A 21792-nucleotide genomic window follows, 5' to 3' on the forward strand; every position below is an offset into this window, starting at 1 on the left:
ACTGAAGTCCTTATTTCCTTATTCCCATTTTGCAAATAAGAAAAATGAAGCCTAAAAATATTAAACAACTTGTCCAAACCACACAGTAAGAAACCAAGACTGGATTTAAATCCTGCTCTGTCTAGGCATATTCTTTCTACTACATGCCAATTCCTTATATCTGACCCTAGGTTCTTTTAGCTTATTAACCTGTATATACTTAAAATGAGAACAAAGTAACTTAAAATGGTTAGTTTTAGATATCTTTATATCTGCCGGAAAAAGAGTTTCCATTCCATTCCATTATGTAATATTTTACACATTTCAAATAATTATTATCAGCTTTAAAAGTGATGTAAATGTTATTTTTCTAATAACTATATATTTTATTTAGAATTTGACAAAAATCTACCCTTATAGATAACTTATAATTTTACTTTCATCAAAATTTAAGCTCCCCCAAGCCTAGAAAGGGTAATAAATTTTATGTTAACTAACTTTGTTTAAACCCTGAGTTTAGAATTTTTCTGGGGTGTCACATTCAAGGAATTAAAATATACAATATTCTCTGTTTTTTTATTAATTTATAGATTATTGAAAAGGCAAACTCATTATTTTACATCATTTTACTTTATTAAAAATTCTATTTAATCGATTAGTACTATGGAATATGTTAGGTATGTTCAGTGTCTAGAGTGTGAAATTACTAAGAAAATAAAAATTGGTCATATATAGATAAATTGTTCGATAATGGGATTGAGAGACATTGCTTTTTCAGATTGATCTCTTTAGTTCCATAAGTGGAGTACCCATATAATTTATTATCCAAATCAGGACATTTTGAGAGTGAAAGGGGGCACTATTAATAATTATGCCAGGACAACTGGTACAGCATCTTAAACTATCCCAGGCAATGGGGACATTTGACCACTATGTCTAGGTACAATAATGCCCTCTTTTTTATTTTGTATTTAAAAGGGGGGAAAAACCTCTAATTCCAAGTCAAAGGAGTAGGTTAATGTAATATGATAGGGAATTAATTGACAGCACATGTACTTAACGTTTGTGTTGTGGAATTTAAGAAAACTAGCCAACATTTCATTGATAAAAAGTTTAATGATCATTTAAAATTATTTAATTTTCTAAAATTTAAGAGTTTATGGAAAACCTCTTCATGTAGAGTGATAATGCCTCACATACATAATAATCTTTTATTTTATTAAAATATTATTTCTATTTAAAAAGAAGAACCCTATAAAATATAAGTGGAGATCCCCCTATAAGAAGACAAAATTAAAATGGCTTTCTTTCAACAGTCAGAATACTTGCTTTTATTTTCCTAAATTGAGAGAGCTTATTTACCTTTGGCTTTTTCTTCCTAACCTTAGTTTCATGATTTTGCTGATCGGAAGGATTGGGATGCATTCCATCCTACACTGGTGGCAGAAGGGCTTTTTGCATTTGCAAATGTTCTAAGTTATCTTCGTCTCTTTTTTATGTATACAACCAGCTCTATCTTGGGTCCATTACAGGTAAATAATTAAAATTTCTTAAAGAACATTTGTTAGATGTCATTATTGTTACATCTTTCTACTTGTCCACTGGAATACTGTTCTCTCATGATATTAAAGCTAAACTTCGCTTTTGAGAATAAGTAGCAATTAGAAGGACACAGCATGTTTATCTGCTTTGCTTCTGGCTCAGTGATAATCCTTTGCTTTCAGGTATTCCAAGTTTATTATGCTGTGATCCATTAGCCTCCTCCCCCCACTCCATAGACATAGATATGTTTAAAATATAATTACACTTCAGACAGTAGCGTAACATAAAAATCTGCTTTTCATTAAAATGAATCTCACATTTAAAGTTTTAAATATTTTAGGTTATAAGTATAAAGGAGGACCTGTGCAAACAAAAATAATCATATTTGATGATTTTGAATAAGCTATATTTAAAAGAATACCTTCACTTTTGTTTAATAAATATTAAATGTAATAAGTTGGAAAGCAGCATACTTACAGCTAAAAAATTTATAGAGGCTATGTAGTTCAGCTTTATATTTTATAATACTTTATAGTTAAAGAAATTGAGCTTTTGAGATGGGATTTGATTTGTCCAAAGTAGTATGATTATTATGTACGAGAATTCAAGACTAAATTTTCAGTCACTTTGCACCAAAGAAAAGACTCACAGTTGGTTGCATTTACCCCACAGAGTTTAGTAACTGGTTGTTTTCAGAAGGTGGGGTCAACTCTGCTAGCTCTATGTAATACTATAGCTTAATTAGTTCTGAAAATCTGAACGATATTCATTTTTCCTTAATTCAAAATTTACTAACAATTTAGATTGTCTCATATTTTTAAAGGTGATATTTTAAATAAAAGGCATAATTACCTTCTCCAAACAGGGATATGAAAATAAAATATATAGGAAAAACCTGATTTGATTAGGCTTGTGCTGTCATCCAGCAACAGTGTTTCCTGAAGTGTGGCTCTTTCTTAACCAAGTCCTGTGAGATGCTCTGAATTAAGTAAGTTTGGGATACACTGCATACTGTATACCTCTTTTGGGAATTGACAGTGCATGTGACCACATTAAAGCCTCTGAGAAAGAAAGAAATTTGTTTAGCCTTATTCAAATCATCATTACCTAAAGTCATTTAACCTCATACCTGTTTTTCATGAAATATGTGCAAGTCTCTGTATTTTTCCAAAACATAGTAAGCCATAGAAACACTGGCTTAAACTATCTGTTCTTTTGATTTATTTTTGTCACTAATATCATCTATGAATGCTTTAATCAAGAGTCTACAGTGTTTTTACATGCACATTGATTTTTTTTCTTTTTTTTAACCGAAAATGGATGACAGAACTAGGTTTCTATACTACAAATTTCTTTATGGACCCCTCTAAAGGGTTAAAAAGGAGAAAGTATAATATTGTTTAGGAATGAAGAGTCAATTTCTGACTTCTGTTTCCAGCCGACACGGAGTAATAAGGATTGGATTTACCCTTCTACCTAAAGCAATCAAAAAGGAAAAAAGAACAAAATATATGAAACAACAGCTTATAAGAAACTAGACAGAAGGCAATAAACAACAGTGATCTCTAAGAAACAAGAAACAAAGATTACTCCAGCTTACTGCTTTGTGAGAATTTTTAGGCTATTGTGCAGAGTGGGTCAGTGCAGTCAGAGCCTGGCAGAATTCTGGATTTAGGAGACCGATATGAGAGGCCAGTGAGACCCAAAAGACTAGAGTTTGTGGGAAAGGTACTGGAGAGGACACAGCAGCACAGAAAGAAAATTCTGGAGATCTGCAGTTGTCTCCCTTGAATATTCAGCAGAGTACTGATTAGCATATGCATGTGAGGACACTACCTGGGGCAGGGAAAGAACCATCTCATCCGACAGGATTAGTGGAAACAGTACTTAGAGCTAGAGGAGAGTGCCTGTTTAATACACTGATCATTGGGTAGAGTACTCAGAAGGGTCTTGCTTCAATAGTTATCTCCAGCCTACACACTGCTCTGGTTTCAGCAAACAAAAGCAAGATGTGAAAGGATTAAATTTTTTCCAAGTAACTTAAATGTGTTCATCAAAACCTATCCAAAAGCAACACGGATGTTAGAATTATCAGATAAGGACTCTTCAACAGTTATTATTGTGTTCCATACATACAAAAAGTTTAAAGTTTAGTAGAGACATGGAAGATGTAAAAAAAAAAAAAAAAAAAAAAACTTTCAGAGATGAAAATTTCACTGTGACATGAAACATGCACTGGATGTGATTAATGGCAGATTAGACATTGTAGAAAAACACATTAGTAAACTTGAATAGGTAACAATAGAAACTATTCAAAATAAAATGGAGAAGAAAGAATTTTTAAAAATGAAAAGAGTATCTGTGAACTCTAGGACAACTTCAGGCAGCCTAATATTAATACTAATGTAACTGGAATCCCTGAAAAAAGGAGAGACCAAAAAAATTTTTGAAAAAATAATAGCAGACATTTTCCAAATTTGAAGAAAACTACAAACGCACAGATCCAAGAAGTTCAATAAACCTCCAAACACAAGAAACATGAGGAAACCACACCAAGGGACATCAATATTCAGTATATCACTGCTGAAAATGAGTGATAAAGAAAAAACCTTCAAAGCAAACAGAGAATAACAGGTCATCATATACAGAAAAAGAAAGGTAAGGATGACAGTAGATTTCTTGTCAGAAACAATGCAAGCAAGGAGGCAGTGGAGTGACATTTGTAAAGCACTGAAAGAAAAAAAAACTGTCAACCTGGAATTCTCTACCTCACAAAGTATCATTCAAAAATGAAGGTAAAATGTAGACTTTTCCAGACACACAAAAGCTAAAAGAATACATCACTGGAGACCAGCACTACAAGGAACATTAATAGAAGTCCTTCAGGTGGAAGGACTACAATAACATAGGGGAATATGGATCTAAACAGAAGAATGAACAAAATACAAATATACCCAAAGGGAACGGTAACTACAAAGCTAAATAAATCGGCATTTTTTTGTTGTTTCTTCTCTTGCTTTTATGAAGGATGCCAGCTAATCCACTTCAGCAGATACAAGAAACATGATTGGGCATGAATCAGTAATGCTTTATATTTTAAAGAGAAAAAGACATGAAGATAGAATCTGTACATAATTGTGGTAACAGTAGTAATAACAGCAGACATTTATTGAGCCCTTACTATGTGCCAGATACTGTTCTAAAGTCTTTATTCACATTTATTACCTCATTTAATCCTCACAACCATTCTAAGAGGCAGACTCTTTTATTTCCATTTTACAGAGGAAGAATCTGAGGCATAGAGACATTAAGTAACTTGCGCAAGGTCACATGGTTGGTAAGTAGCAGAACTGGGATTCCAGCCTAGGTGGTTTGGCTCCAGAGCCAGTGGTCTTAATCACTATACTAAATCACCCCGCAGGTTGTATAATATTACAGAATAATATGATTCCCTCATTAACTCTTATTGTATAGTAACTTCTGTGGACAGGCTTTAATAATTTACAGATTTTTAAAAAATTATTCAAGTCACATGTTTCAAATGAATTAAACAACCTTTTACACTGACAGTTGGATAATATAGACAAAACAACCCATGACCACACAGCACTCTACCCTTTTTTCCTTATTTCCTTATTTCCTTTTTTCCTTATTTCCTTATTTCTTTTTTTCCTTACCTGGTCCCAGGGTGGGGCCATCTCTCAGATCCCACACGCTTCCTGTCTTTATTCTTGTAGCTTAGTACAAAAGATGTGTTTATTAACAGTTCCTCCTGCTCCAAGACTCTGCTGCGTGGGTCCCTGATTCTTACCCATCTGTAGCACATACTGTTGGCACACATAGACTTACTCAAAACAGGGTTGCCACAAACAACACAGTATCTGTGGAGCACCACAAAGTGAAGTGTAATGAAATGAGGTATGCTTATATTTTGAGGGCAGTTAGTGGTACTAAGTAGTGAGAGGGTTCTAACTGAATCTGACATTTAAAGTGTAGGGTGGAGTGGGTTGAGGAGGATAGAAGAGAAAGAGGCAAGGCCTTCAGAGAAAGCAACCCTTCAAGGAGTTTTACTCCTGCTGTCCAAGGGACTGTCAAATCCAAAATCAATCCAGAGAAAGCTAAGGTTTATTATGATTGTCATATTTGATAAGACCCAGACATAAAGTCGAGTGGACCTGTTTGCCCTTCCTCTTTCTTTCTTCCCCTTCCCGCTGTAAAACATCACCACCTTTTCTTTGGTGCTATGCTAACAAGTCCTTACAAAAGAAACAAGTCTCCCACTTCAGCTTGTTTTTGACCTCATGCTTTCAGGCCTCACATCTAGAGAAACTAAGTGGAAAAAATATTGGTTTTTTTTTTGGAGGGGAATATGTTATTTGGGAATTTTCTCAAATATTAATCCCTTTTCTTCCCTAAAGTTCCTCCCCTTCCTACTTCATTTAGGATAGGAGGTGCATTTCTTTCCCAGAGGTTGAAATGTTTCCTAGGGAAATCTGCCACATCATGTGATTCTAGACAGTTTAAAGGCAGCACTTACATTGTTTAGGTTTCTCTGAGGAGGAGCCCCAAAGCAGAAGTCTCTGGCAAGGATTAGTTCTGGAGTGGTGGTGATGAGCAAATCAGACCAAAGGAGGGGAGCTCTTGAGGGTCTATGCATGAATTCCTAGGCCTCAACATTTATGGTACTTGAAAGTGCTTGTATCTAAATGTCTTGCTTTTCTGTTTGGTCTGATTATTAGAACTACTATTACAAATGAATGAACATCCCTTTGGATTCTGACAGGTTGGTTCAAAATCTTGCTCCATCACTTACTGTTTATAGTGTCTGTGAGCCTCAGTTTCTTAATCCGTTGTTGTGAGGATTAAATGGGTCAGTGTATGTAAGATGCATACCAGAGTACTTGACACATGGTGGGCTTTATATAAATGTTTAGGTCCATTTTGTCCATTCCTTTTATAGTTAGTTAACTATGGCAGACCTGAAAAATAATACAGGAAAACTTGGAAAGCTTAGTACTTGAGACATGAGTGTGTATTTTATTTCTAGTGAATTGTTTGGTTTTACTGGATAATTATCAGGTTTTATTTAGTAGCCTGTATAATATGAGTGGCATGTTGGTGCTGCTTCTAATGAGTAAACAGCTATTTCAGGTGTTTTGCATTTTTGGTGTATATTATAGTTAGAGAAACTGAGGAGTCATGTAGTCCAGAGGTTCCCAAACTGGTGGGGCTGCAGAATCACCTGGGGAGCATGTTCAACCTAGATTCTCAAGTCCTACCCTCAGAGATACTGGTTAAATTGATTGGGTTAAAGCTGGAAAATTACATGCAGATGCAGCATTTGACTGTATCCCTTGTATAGATCAGGAAACTAAGGCCCAGCTCACACAGTGTTAGAACCAGGACTTGGTGATAATTAGCTAAGTTAATTAAGAAACTAGGAAAATGTTAAGAATCATTCAACATTTTAATTAATGCACCGGGCTCTGGAACTTACTAAGACATGGTGCCTGCTCTTAAAGACTGCTAGAGGAGACAAACATAACATAAATACTAGTATGAAGTCAAAAAGACTGTTTTAGCAATAACAGTTACTTTGGAATCGTGACTGAGGAAGTAGCTGGAGAGAGTCAGGAAGGCTCCTTAGAGGAGGTGGCATTTGATCTGAGCCTTGAAGGGATGAGAAGCCTGCCTGGCAAAGGACAAAGAGGGAGATAACATGCAGAAGTGTGGAGTCATAAAGCACAGTGTGCTTGGAGAAGACAGCCTATCCTTTGTAGTTGGACTGTGGATTGGAGTTGGGGAAATGAGGCTAAAAAAGACAGGCTGGGCTGAACACTGAAGAAACTGAAGGTCTCTTTGCCAGGAATTTTAATACCACATGTGCAAAGGAGGTTTTTGAGCCTGGGTGGCTTGCTTAGATAGAACTTTTGGACAGATAATTACGGCTTTATTCTGGAGGGAGATTTGGAAAGACAATGACTAGAAGTTGTCATTATTATTGCTTTTTTTTGTTAGCAACTTTTGTAATTGAATGAGCCTAATGATAGCAACCTTTCCCTTATCAGGGATTTAGGTTGTTTTTCTTGTTCTGCATAGTACTCGTGTGTATGAGGCTTTTTGCCTCTTATTTCTAAGGATAAGTCTCCAAAAATAGTATTAACAGATCAAAAGATATGATCCACGTGACACCTCAGTATTTTTATTTTTTTACAGTAGAGTGTGTTAATTTTCTGCAACACAAGCAGTATAAAAATAGTTTCACTACATTAATAGCATTTGGTGCTTTTTTTAAGTTATGCTAATTTAGTGGTTTGCTTTAATTTCCCTTTTTCTGATTAGCAAGGGTTTTTTCCTCTGTGTGTACTAGTATTAACTCCTATGTTAATTTCTGTATTAATATTTTAATTACCTTTCTCTTTCCATTTCACAAGTTTTCATATTTCTCAAGTTAAACTGCCAAATAGTTTTTAAAAATATTTGAGAAAGCATTAGTATTACTTTTACAAATACATAAACCTTATAATCTCTTGGTATAAACTAAATTTACTGTTTTTAATATTTGCCTTTCACATGAATATTTGGTTAGTATCTTCAAGCCAGTATTCACCTAAGTGACATCCACTGTTCTACTTTTAGTTCTTCTTGTATAAGAACTAATATCATGCTATTAAACAACAAGTCAGGCCGGGCATGGTGGAACACACTTCTAATTGCAGCACTTTGGGAGGCTGAGGCGGGAGGATAGCTTGAGGCCAGGAGTTCAAGACCAGCCTGGGCAAAATAGCAAGACCCTGTCTACAAAAAAATTTTAAAAATTAGCTGGGCATGGTGGTATGCACCTAGTTTCTCATGAGGCTTGAGTGGGGAGGATTGCTCAAGCCTAGGAGGTCAATGCTATAGTGAGTCGTGATTGCACCACCATATCCAGCCTGGGCAACAGAGTAAAACTCTGTCTCTTAAAAATTTCTTTTTAAATTTAAAATTTAAGCAAGTCATGAAGTTTGTGGTGTTCTCATTCAGAATTTTACCTTGATATTGAACTCGATTACATTTATTTAAAACTTATGTTAAATTAAAGCTACTTTGACTACATGTTTTAAAATTAAAATTATATCATACATGGCCACTATTGGAAAAACCGATTTACCTGTAAGCTTACAGTGTCCAGACTTTCCTCAAGGTGATCTTTTCTGTAGTTATCAAAAGCAGTTACTGTATTCTTACTGTAGTAAGGGATTGAGTTCTCTACTGAGATGGTATAGCTTTATTCTAAGCAACCACAATCTGAATGGATGCTTTTCTTTCTCAAGGTGATCCAATAAAGCTGTCATTAATTAAGAGGAAAATGCATTTCTTCTCCTTCTTACATATTTTGAGTTTTCTGATTCTAAGTGTCCCCCGCTTCTTGTGTCAGAATTTTATAAGGGGGCCACGTAAGGGAAGCATAGCCCTTGAAAAGTACCGCATGGTCTAGTCAAAAGCACAAGTCAGGCATATTGGATCTCTCCACTATGGCAGAGTCTGGGTTACTAGCTTGTGGCGGGCCTAAGAATTTAAACTCACCTCTTCTACTTAAGTAGCTGGTCCACTTTAGTGGGCTGGAAGCATCTGGCCAATTGCCTGTGGCTACCATTTTGTATCACTGAAAGCGGGGATGTGCTATGCTGGCAGACTTGGGCCAATTAGGAATTTTATTTGAAGTTTGATGTAATTAATTATATAAATTTGACCTGTTAAATTTGAGGAAGGGTTGTTTCAAAACACTAATTTTTGTATATTAAAAATAATGAGGCCAGGCATGGTGGCTCACACCTGTAATCCCGACACTTTGGGAAGCTGAGGTGGGCAGACCACTTAAGGCCAGGCATTCGAGACCATTCTGGCCAACATAGTGAAACCCCATCTCTACTAAAAATACAAAAACTTAGCCGGCCGTGGTGGTAGGCATCTGTAATCCCAGCTACTTGGGAGGCTGAGGCAGGAGAATCGCTTGAACCCAGGAGGCGGAGGTTTGTTAGTAAGTCGAGATCGCGCCACTGCATTCAAGCCTGGGCAACAGAGTCTCTGTTTTAAAAAAAAAAAAAAAAGTCTGCCTTCTATACCCTTAGCTATATATACTTCTATAAACACGGTTAACAATTTCTTGTGTAAACTTCCAGAAATTTCCTATGCATATTAAGTCATATTTATATTAAAATATGTATCTTGTCTATCCTTTAACAAAATAGAAATGGGAGACGTTCCACATATACATACAGTTTTATACCCTGCTTTTTGGACTTACTGTCTTATAGCCATCTTTGTATGCTAGCACATGTAGATGTTCTTCATTCTTTTTAAAAACAATGTTGAGTAATGTTACAGCTCTTTTAGAATTTGTCTGGCAGGCTTTCCAGTTTTTGCGGGAAAGTCCCCCCCCAAAAAATATTAAAAGTAAAACTAAAACAATATTGAAGATTTTCTAAAATTTTTTTGCTACCTCTAACAATGCTGCAGTGTAAATCCTTGTATATACATATACATGCATCTTTGTGTACTTCTATCTATTGGTTAAATTTCTAGGGATAGAATTGCTGGGTCGAAAAAGTACTATCACATTATTCCCCAAATTTATATGCCAATTTAAAAACTAAGAATTTATGAAAAGTACCTAATCTAAATTTTGAAGGAGAATGAAATTAGGATTAAAGCTTCCATGTGCACTATACATGTCTAAACTACAAAATATACTCACTACTAATACTGGACACCCTCATTTGGCTTGCACACATAGTATTTTCTTAAAATGGACCCAAAGTGAAAGAAAGTCTGTCGCCTCAGCAAAAGAAATTAGGGCAGTCCCGTAGGAGGAAATGCTGATTTTAGGAATTGGTTTAGAATTGGTTTCAAAAATCAGGTGAAATACTTTGCCCCATAATGATTTTATATTTGTAAAATTTAAGAAGCTATGTAAATATAAGCATTTATTTCTCTTTAAGTTTGATCAGGGTATTTTCCTTTTATCCCTTGCAAATTCAGCCTTTTCTTAAATCTCCATATCTCTGCCTCTATCTCCATAGCAACAATGTCCTCTGAAAACCTGATCCAGGTTCAAGAACGTGCCATCTAACAATGATAGTGTTGGTATGCTTAAAATGACTTTTTGTTAGGCAGCTGGATTTTCAATGTTTTTAAAATGCTGGTCTGTCTCAACCAGATGCAATAGAAGGGGTGGCCTGTGGATTATGTATTTGTCTTCCTTTTGTTGCTGGGTCATTTATATTTAATACTTTGTTTTTCTGATAATCTTAATGAATACTTGTGTAATATATTCCACAGATTTCAATGGGACAGATGTTACAAGATTTTGGAAAATTTCTTGGGATGTTTCTTCTTGTTTTGTTTTCTTTCACAATTGGACTGACACAACTGTATGATAAAGGATATACTTCAAAGGAGCAGAAAGGCTGTGTAGGCATATTCTGTGAACAGCAAAGCAATGATACCTTCCATTCGTGAGTGTCTTTTAAATGTTTTAGTAAATATATTTGTCTTTTAACCATCTTCTATATGAATTAGTATCTATAGAAATGGAACTTCAAATTTTCTTTAAGAAATTCCTTATTAATGTTCATAAACTTTAATAAATACTTATTTTTCATGAGTCACTATAGTCATCTTTACATACAGAATCTTAAACAGTGGGTCCAAGTTATTACCTTGTCTTCCCTACTGCAGTCTATCTTAACAGAGGAATTATTGGCATCTTGTGTGTTCTTAGCATTTTGAGCAATTCTTTGTCAGTCCCATATATTGCAAGATGTTCAGCATCTCTGTCCTTCAGGTATTAAATGTCAGTAGCAACTCTCAGTCATTGTTACAGCCAGAAACACTCACAGCTTCAACACTTTTTAAGAGGTCATTAGAATTGAGAATCATTAGAACTTCATGAACATTTTTTTCTCTAATGTATCATAAGGATTTGAACACCCTGTTTTGAGTAAACAAAATACCTCCCCTCATTTTTAAATAAAACAATGGAGAGAAAGGGTGTGGAAGGACACATTTGTCATGTTCCTATTATGTGTCAACTATTCTTTAGTTATTTTGTGTGTCATCTTATGTAAAGAATAAGATTAATGAGTGTCAGTGTAGCATTTACTATATACCAGACAATGCTCTAAGTGCTGAGCAAATGAAGCATTAGTAAACAAAACTACCCTGATGAAGCTTAACATTCTAGGGAGGTGATACAGGCAATAAAAAGAGGAGTAGAATACTTATTATGTTACACAGTGGTCGGGGCTACAAAGACAAATAAAGCATGAGCTAAAGAGCATCTGTGTGTCAGAGTTCAGTTTTAGCTAAAGAGCTAGGGAGTGCCCCAGAAGAGATAACATTCATGTGAGGATCTAAAGCTGGTAAAGGAGCAAGCCATGAAGAAGATATCTAGGGGAAGAGCATTTACAGAGAGAGAGAACAGCAAAGGCCAGTGTCCAGAGGTAGGAGCATGACTGGCATGTTCAAGAAAATGCCAGGCAGGCAGTGTGGATGCAATGTGTTGAATTGGAGGGGGAGTTGTAGGAAATGAAGTCAGAAAGGTAATGGGGATCATGTAGGACCTTTTTGCCCTTGTAAGGATTTTGAGTTATTGAAATTGAGAGTTATTCGAAGGTTTTGAGCAGAGGTGTGACAAAATCTAATTAGATATTAACAAATCATATAGGCTGCCTTGTTGAGAACAGACAGAAAGGCAGCAAGGGGTTAAACAGTTATGAATAATTTATCTTCTTAGGGCCTCTTTATTTAAAGTAAGACATATCTGTACTGTGGAAATCAACATCATTTTTAAATAAAGAATTGTTCATGGATTATCAATATTTTATTTAAATAATTTTGATATAAACAAATTATTCGTTTTTGCTAATTTCTTTAATTGCCTTTTAAACAGAAATGCAATTGTCTTTACAGGTTCATTGGCACCTGCTTTGCTTTGTTCTGGTATATTTTCTCCTTAGCGCATGTCGCAATCTTTGTCACAAGATTTAGCTATGGAGAAGAACTGCAGTCCTTTGTGGGAGCTGTCGTTGGTACATACAATGTGGTGGTTGTGATTGTGCTTACCAAACTGCTGGTGGCAATGCTTCATAAAAGTTTTCAGTTGATAGCAGTAAGTTCATTCTTTTAAAAACTTTATATTCTCCTCAGACCATACTAAGTGCATACAATAGATAAGAGAGCCAAAGATTATAAGATTATAAGAATTGAAAAATAGTATTTTAAAATTAACTGTAGATTTTTTAAATGTAAGTAATGTATAATAATTGCAAATGTTGAACAAAACTTTTCTACAAGGTGTGGAAATATCCCCATATTTGTGTGTGTATTCATATTCTACTTTGCTTTTTAATTTGCCTTTTATATAGAATCATGAAGACAAAGAATGGAAGTTTGCTCGAGCGAAGTTATGGCTTAGCTACTTTGATGATAAATGTACATTACCTCCACCTTTCAACATCATTCCTTCACCAAAGACTATCTGCTATATGATTAGTAGCCTCAGTAAGTGGATTTGCTCTCATACATCAACAGGCAAGGTCAAACGGCAAAACAGTTTAAAGGTAAGAAATTAGAAGCTTGAATGGCAACATAAAAGTTTTAACAATTCCTAATCTCAGATATTTCTTAAAGCATAAGTATGCAAGTTCCCTAAGGGCTGTGACTGTCTGACTTTTTTCACTGCTATATTCCCTAATGTATGGCATTGCATCCAACATAAAGTAAGGATTCAATAAATACTATTGAGAGTGAGAGGGCTGGGCGCGGTAGCTCACGCTTGTGATCCCAGCACTTTGGGAGGCTGAGGCAAGCACATCACTTGAGGTCAGGAGTTCGAGACCAGCCTGGCCAACATGGTGAAACCCCATCTCTACTGAAAACACAAAAATTAGCTGGGTGTGGTGGTGCATGCCTGTTGTCCCAGCTACTCAGGAGGCTGAGACAGTAGGATCGCTTGAACCCAGGAGGTGGAGGTTGCAGTGAGCCAGGATCACACTACTGCACTCCCGCCTGGGTGACAGAGCGAGACTCCACCTCAAAACAAATATATATGTGTGTGTGTGTGTGTGTGTGTGTACATACACATACATATAATTATTAAGAATGAGAGACAGTACTGAGATTTTTTTTTTACTTTTCAGATTCCTCCAATATATAAAATTTCATCTCATAGTTTTAAAACATGGGAAATATTCGAAATACCTATTCTGTCAGTGTAGCTAAAGAATGACTACTAGAATCAGCTCATATTTTTCTGGTTCTTCTTGAAAGTCATTCAATACATCAGTAATTCAATATATGTTACTATAAACCAGGGGTTGGGACATTTTTTCTGTAAAGGTCCAGATAGTAAATAGTTTACACTTTTCAGGCTGAGACAAAATCAGAGATATTGTGTAAGCAGTGATACAATAAGAAAGAAAAATTTTCACAAAACTTTTATGGATAAAATTCAAAATATGACAATAACAGTAATAATTTTTTAAATACAGGTCTACTAGTGAAAAGAATGGAATTCCTTTTGGGAGGGGATAAATTTTCACTTAACTAGAGTTTAAAATTAATGTTATTATCAATTGATGATAAATGTTCATCTGTAAAATCTATTCTTAGCTCACAGGCTGTAAAGTCAGGATATGGACCATATTTGGCCTGTGGGTTGTAGTATGCCAATCCCTGCTATAAACTAAGGATTCCTAAGACTAATTTTTTTTCAATCAAGATAAGCATAAAATTAAATGCATTAAACTAATATGCAGGCTATATTTGTTTTAAACAAGTGTTGAATATTATACCAAGTAGTAGCAAAACTATAGTCTAATAAAGCATTTAAAGATGTGTTTGTGTCTGTGAATATATTTTTGAACTCCACCTCATTTAAATATTATTTCTGCATATCCTTAGTATCATATTGTTGTTTTGAAGGAATGGAGAAATTTAAAACAGAAGAGAGATGAAAACTATCAAAAAGTGATGTGCTGCCTAGTGCATCGTTACTTGACTTCCATGAGACAGAAGATGCAAAGTACAGATCAAGCAACTGTGGAAAATCTAAATGAACTGCGTCAAGATCTGTCAAAATTCCAAAATGAAATAAGAGATTTACTTGGCTTTCGGACTTCTAAATATGCTATGTTTTATCCAAGAAATTAACCATTTTCTAAATCATGAAGAGAATAATTTTCAATAACAGATCCAAAAGACTATATTGCATAACTTGCAATGAAATTAATGAGATATATATTGAAATAAAGAATTATGTAAAAGCCATTCTTTAAAATATTTATAGCATAAATATATGTTATGTAAAGTATGTATATTGAATTAGTTTTTTAAAACCTTCTGTTAGTGGCTTTTTGCAGAAGCAAAACAGATTAAGTAGATTTTGTTAGCATGCTGCTTGGTTTTCTCACTTAGTGCTTTAAAATGTTTTCTTTTTATGTTTTAGAGGGGCAGTTCAGCAAATGTGGGCTGATCTCCTTCATAGGATACACTTGAAATATAGAAGTTATGTTTTAAATATCTGTTTTAGGAGTTCACGTATGGTTCAGTATTAAGTTTAGGAGTATAATTTTATCTAAAATAATAGTCTATTTTTTTCTTTTGTATTTTGTTATAATCTTAAGCAACAAAGAAAAAACCCTAATATTTGCATCTATTTATGTCTTTCAATTTAAATTCACTTCAGTTTTTGTTATTGTAATATATTTACCTTTACATGGTTATAATCACTTTATATTTTTAACGTTTTTTTCACTTAATATTTTATATATACGTTTCCATGTATTGATGTAGTTAGTCCACACATTTAAATTTTTATAGAATTATATAGTTTTGAAAATATAGTCAGTAGGTGTTTTATTTTTTAGCTAGAGCATTCAATTATGTTTATAAGTTTGCGTAGCTACTTGTCGATATTTGGTTGGTTTTAATTTTTTCGTATCATAATAGTCCTATTTTTTTTTTTAAGTTGGAGTGAATGTTTATAGTTTTAAGATAGGAGACACTTTATCACATGTAGTCACAACCTGTTTTCTTTTGTAAAACATAGGAAGTCTGTTTAATGGAATGGTTTGTTTTATATTTGGACTAAGGTTCTTGAGCTTATCTCCCAAGGTACTTTCCAGAATTTAACATAGCTTCTATAAAAGTGACTTCATACTTATTTGTGGATCATTCTTGCTGCTTAAGATGAAAATCATTGGTTTTTTAAAAATTAGAGAATAAAATATATATTTAAATTTTTTGTGTGTTCACATAAAGGAATGTAGCTAAAATGTTTTCATAGGCTATTATATATTCTCGCAGCATTTCCAGTTAAGCGGGTATTAGGTATATTCTCTTCTTAACTGAATGTCAGATGGTCTTACGCCACGGGGTGCAGGTAACTCTTGGTCTGTAAGCACCACCGATCCAGGGATCATTGTCTAAATAGGTTAGTATTGTGTTTCATCTTGCTTTTGCATTTTTATTGTTTAATTTCTAAATTTTAAGTGTTCCCTCTTTGGGGCAAATTCTTATAAAAATGTTTATTGTAAAGTTATATATTTTGTCTACAATGGGATTATGCACTTCCCAATTGGGAGTTTACATCTGGATTTTTAGTCATTCTAAAAAACACCTAATTATTAAAACATTTATAGAGTGCCTACTGTATGCATGAGTTGAGTTGCCTATGAGGTACATTTTGAATGACAGCATCTTGTAAGAAAAAAGGTGAATAAAATTTGACATTAGATGATAAATGGATAGAGTCTGTCCATTGTATTACCAATTTTTAAAAGTTGAGATATACAGTAGTCCCCCTTTATCTGCAGTTTCACTTTCCATGGTTTCAGTTACCCACAGTCAATCATAGTCCAAAAATATTGAATGAAAAATTCCAGAAATGTCTTGAGGTTTTGTTTGTTTATTTCTTAGAGACAGGGTCTCTCTTTGCCCATACTCTCTGTGCAGTGGCATGATGATAGCTCACTGCAGCCTCGAACTCTTGGGCTCAAGCAATCCTCCTGCCTCAGCCTCCCAAATTGCTGGGATTACAAGTGTGAGCCTCCATGCTCAGACAATTCGTAAGTTCTAAGTTGTTCACTGTTCTGAGTCATATGATGAAATCTCATGCCATCCTGCCTGTGCATGAATCATCCCTTTGTTCAGCATATTCACACAGTATATACTATCCACCACTTTATCACTTAGCATCATTCTCTGTTATCAGATCGACTGTCATGGCATCCCACTGCTTGTGTAACCCTTGCTTTATGTGTAACCCTAATTTTACTTTATAATGGCCCCAAAGTGCAAGAGCTGTGATGCAGGCAATTTGAATACGCCAACGAGAAGCTGTAGCCTGCTTCCTTTAAGTGAAAAGGTGAAAGCTCTTGACTTAAGGAACTTCAGGAAAGAGAAAAAATGTACATATAGTAACATCTACAGTAAGAACGAATCTTTCCCTGGGAAATTGTGAAAAAGAAAAAAAATCTATGCTAATTTTGCTGTTACACCTGAAACTGCAAAAGTTACAGCCACGGTGTGGGAAGTGCTTAGTTAAGATGGAAAAGGCATTAAATCTGTGGGTAGATGGTATGAACAGAAGCGTGTTCCAGTTAACAGCAGTTGGGCTCAGAAGTATCTGTGGTTTCAGGCATCCACTGGGGTCTTGGAACATATCCCCTGTGGATAAAGGGCGACTACTGTGCCATGTTTTGAAATAATCTACCAAAACAAAGACCTGTATGTGAACATTTCTAGAAGCTGTATTCATGCTGTCAAACTGAAAACAACCAAATGTCCATTAACTAGTGACTGGATCAGCAAATTGTACATCCATACAATGACAATTTATGCAGCAGTAAAAAGGAATTGTATCAGTCACAATCAGAGAAACAGAGCTACTAGGATATTTGCAGACACACATGTATGTGTGTGTATAGTGATTTGTTTACAGGGATCTGACATTACACAATTGCTGGAGTTGGTAAGCAGTCTCTGTAAGTCTCTGTTTTTTTATCTAATGCTGGAGCAAAGCTGGAAGTCCACAGGGTAGGCAGGTGGGAAGAAAAGATGGATGTCAAGTGGGAGAGATCAGGGACAAGCTGGAACCCATGAAGACAGAGCAAGTCCTATGTGACTCCTCACATCTCCAACTTTATGATGTGGTACCCTGTTGGAGGAGTGTTGCCCTTTGCCACTGGCTTTTGCAAGTATGTTGCTAAACACTCACTTGGCCCAGGAATCAGAGAAGCTGAAGGAGGATCCAAGGAAAGGTGGGTCAGCTGTAGGCCTTGCTGCTGCCCCATATTAGCAAAGTGAACCAGCAGATAAGTTACAGCACGTGTGAGCTGCAGAAGTGCCCGCATCAAGAACAAAATGGCTGCTACTTCACTTCTGCTCTCCAGTCTCGCGCTAAAATGTCTCCTGTAACTGGAAAAATACAAGGAAGGGAATTTTGGGAAATATAATTAGGCCTAGCCAAGTTGATATATTATAAAGCCACCGCAGGAACAAACTGCTGACATATGCAATAGCATGGATGAATTTTTAAAGTAAGTGAAAGAAGGCAGTCACAAAAGGCTACAATACTGCATGGTTCCATTTAGATGACATTCTAGAAAAGACAAAACTATAGGAACTGAAATCAGATCATTGAGTACCAGGGTCTAGTGGTCTAGGAGACGACTGACTGCACAGCTCATCAAACTGTATGCTTAAAAAGAGTAAATTTTAATGTATAGAAATTATGCCTTAACAAACCAGACAAAAAATCTAAAATATAATGCTACAACATACTAAAATAAATAAGAAAATAGCAGTGGAATCTTCCAATTCGTTACCACTGCCAAAGAAAGCAGTGCTTGCATATGCAAGTTGGTAGCCCGTCACTCACACAGCACAATGGGGTACAGTAATAAATGCCAAGGTGAATAACTTCGTATTACTTTTTCAAATTTATTTTTGCTATTTGGGTTCTATGATTGTTCATTTAAATTTTGGAAACTATCAATTTCTAAAAAAAAGAAAAAAAAAACTTGGGATTTTTATTGGAATTGATTTGAAACTAGAGACCACTTTGGGAAGAATTGACATCTTAACAGTATTGTCTAAACTATCAACATGATGTAGCTTCTCATTTATTTAAGTCTTCCTTAATTTCCCTTAGCAATGTTTTATAGTTTTTAGCATTGAAATCTAATAGCATTGTATATTAATAACTAAAAAAATAGAATGAGATTCTACTCACATGAAATCCCAATGAAGACGAGGTTGCTTATCATTTAGTTATGTGTTCAGATTTCAAAGCTTAACATCTTTCCTTAAAGTAACTAGAGGTTGTTATTATTAATTGTTTGAGGGATGCAAACCAACTGCTAATCATTGACAGTCTTTCTTAAAATGATAAAAATGGAAGTGCTCTTAATCTTATTAATAAATACTTATTATCTCTTTTCTACCTGATAAAGAAAACTTTGTTTGATTCCTTAGACTTCAAAATTTTTGTTTTCCTCAGAAAATACATGTATAAAAAAATAAATTGAGGGTATAGGTCCTGGGAGTAAACCAACTGGGTCTAGTTATTCAGATTACACTAAGAAACTAGTAATAGTATCAGGGATAATCACTGCTCTGAATTTCTCACTTGTAAGTTAATTTATTAGTTTTCTGGCATCACAGCCCCATTCATAAACAAGCTGTGTTTCTGAAGGATATACTTAGAAGAATTTCCTATTACAGTGCTTCTCTTCATCTGACAATTTCATATTGTGTTTTCCTATTCTGCTCTCCCTACCCACAGACTGAAATAAATACTTCAGATATGCAACACATAAATTAAGAAAAATTTTATATGCTAGTTGATGCTTTAAAAATAACCATCTTCTGTAATCCCAGCACTTTGGGAGGCTGAGGCGAGTGGATCAAAAGGTCAGGAGATCAAGACCATTCTGGCTAACACAGTGAAACCCTGTCTCTACTAAAGATACAAAAATTAGCCGAGTGTGGTGGCAGGCACCTGTAGTCCCAGCTACTCAGGAGGCTGAGGCAGGAGAATGGCGTGAACCTGGGAGGCAGAGCTTGCAGTAAGCGGAGATCGTGCCACTGCACTCCAGCCTGGGCAACAGAGCAAGACTCCGTCTCAAAAAAACAAAAACAAAAATCTTTAAGAGACATTATTTCTGATATAAATTAAATTATAGTAATAAAAGAGGCAAAACAGCAGGTTTGTGTAGGAGGTAAATGTATAAAAAAAAAAAATGACTATCCCAGCCAGTCCAACATGTGATATGTAAGTTCCTTTTTTTTCATCCTGCTACCAGCAATCTGGAAAATTATCTCTCCCTCTCTCCCCATTAGAAAGGTTATTTAATCCATCCTTCAATTTTAGGTAAATTTATTCTTACTGAAAGATAAAATGGGCCGGGCGTGGTGGCTCATGCCTGTAATCCCAGCACTTTGGGAGGCCAAAGCAGGTGGATCACCTGAGGTCAGAAGTTTGAGACCAGCATGACCAACATGGAGAAACCCTGTCTCTACTAAAAATACAAAATTAGCCGGGCGTGGTGGCGCATGCCTGTAATCCCAGCTACTCAGGAGGCTGAGGCAGGAGAATCATTTGAACCCGGGAGGCAGAGGTTGCAGTGAGCCGAGACTGCGCCATTGCACTCCAGCCTGGGCAACAAGAGTGAAACTCCGTCTCAAAAAAAAAAAAAGAAAGAAAGAAAGATAAAATGATTGAGTGCTGTTTTAAGAATTTTAAGGAGGTAAATACACAAGCTGCCTCAGTAACTCATTCAGAAATCTAATTAATTCTGTGAGGTAATTCAGCTTCTCATTTTAAAATTCATTTCCTCCATTTTTATTTCAACAGAAAAAGCAATCACAATATTTTCTGTGTTTGCTTGAATGCAGATGTCTTCTTCTCCCACCCACCCCCTCTGACCCCAGAGACAGAGTCTCACAATATTTGCCAGGCTGGAAGTACAATGGCTATTCACAGGGGCCATCAGAGCACACTACAGCCTCCAACTTCTGGGCTAAAGAGAACCTCCTACCTCAGCCTCCCAAGTAGCTGGGACCACAGGAGTGTGCTACTACACCCAGCCTCTTTCTTTTGAAAAGCTGTAAAACAAGACCAGGCACAGGAAGGAACAGTTCTCTCATTCTCTTCTGTATCCTCACTTTAAGTATGGTATTAATGTTGAATGGCACAAAGTTATTAAATGAAAATTTAGCCATTATCCATTAGTGTAAATATTATAGGAATGACATCTAGTTTATTAAATACTCAACAATTGTGTGTTCCAGATCCTATTTTCTCAAACTGGATTAAAAGAAAACCCAGATTCCCTACTTCAACCTTCTAATTTAATACACAGGAAAACTAACATTTTGAGTAATTTGTCCAAGTTTATATACTGACTTGAGATACTGAATTCAATTTATTTTTCCTATCAGTCAATACATATCCAAAAGCTTTCCATTTTTGAATTAGCTTCTCATTGTAGGTTCATCTTGGTCTGCAAACAGAGCTTAAGTCCCTACTTTTCTAAATGACAAATTTGTTAAAAACTTTTATGACAAGTGTCAAGCAGAGACAACAAGATGAACAAGAGTTGGATGAAGAAGATGGACAGGTAGGTAGTGAACATCACAGGAAAGGGGGAGTTAGCCTCAGAAAGTAACAACCAGACCAGAAGGGACCAGAGTGTTTAGAGCAAACAGACTGGTGAATTTCATTTCTGTGCCACTTTCTTTCCTTATCAATTTGAATAAGCCAGGTGTGGTGGCTCACACCTGTAATCTCAGCACTTTAGGAGGATGAGGGGGGGTGGATCACCTGAGGTCAGCAGTTCGAGATCAGCCTGGCCAACACAGTGAAACATTAGCTGGGCGTGGTGGTGTGCGGCTGTAATCCCAGCTACTAGGGAGGCTGAGGAGGAGAATAGTTTGAACCTGGGAGGCAGAGGATGCAGTGAGCCGAGATCACGCCATTACACTCCAGCCTGGTCAGCAGAGTGAAACTCCATCTCAAAAAAAAAGAAAAAAAATTTGAATATTCAAAGATGCAGAAACCGGGGGCGGAGCAAGATGGCCAAATAGGAACAGCTCCAGTCTCCAATCCCAGCGCGAGCCACACAGAAGACAGGAGATTTCTGCATTTTCAACTGAGGTACTGGGGTCATCTCACTAGGGAGTGCCGGACAATCGGTGCTGGTCAGCTGCTGCAGCCTGACCAGC

General features: G+C 35.9%; 1 protein-coding gene across 1 annotated transcript in view; it reads left to right on the forward strand.

Annotated features, from left to right (window-relative positions):
* Positions 1-15020, forward strand: part of TRPC1 (transient receptor potential cation channel subfamily C member 1) — an 80651-nt gene extending 65631 nt beyond the window's left edge. The window contains exons 9-13 of the mRNA XM_017882267.1: positions 1368-1511; positions 10843-11018; positions 12475-12673; positions 12930-13124; positions 14488-15020. Of these exons, the coding sequence (XP_017737756.1) occupies positions 1368-1511; positions 10843-11018; positions 12475-12673; positions 12930-13124; positions 14488-14715 (942 nt within the window). The 3' untranslated portion in view covers positions 14716-15020. The remainder of the gene's footprint in view (positions 1-1367; positions 1512-10842; positions 11019-12474; positions 12674-12929; positions 13125-14487) is intronic.
* The last annotated feature ends 6772 nt before the right edge of the window (positions 15021-21792 follow it).

The sequence above is a fragment of the Rhinopithecus bieti genome, unplaced genomic scaffold (assembly GCF_001698545.2).
Source record: "Rhinopithecus bieti isolate Rb0 unplaced genomic scaffold, ASM169854v2 scaffold_12642, whole genome shotgun sequence".
Lineage (NCBI taxonomy): Eukaryota > Metazoa > Chordata > Mammalia > Primates > Cercopithecidae > Rhinopithecus > Rhinopithecus bieti.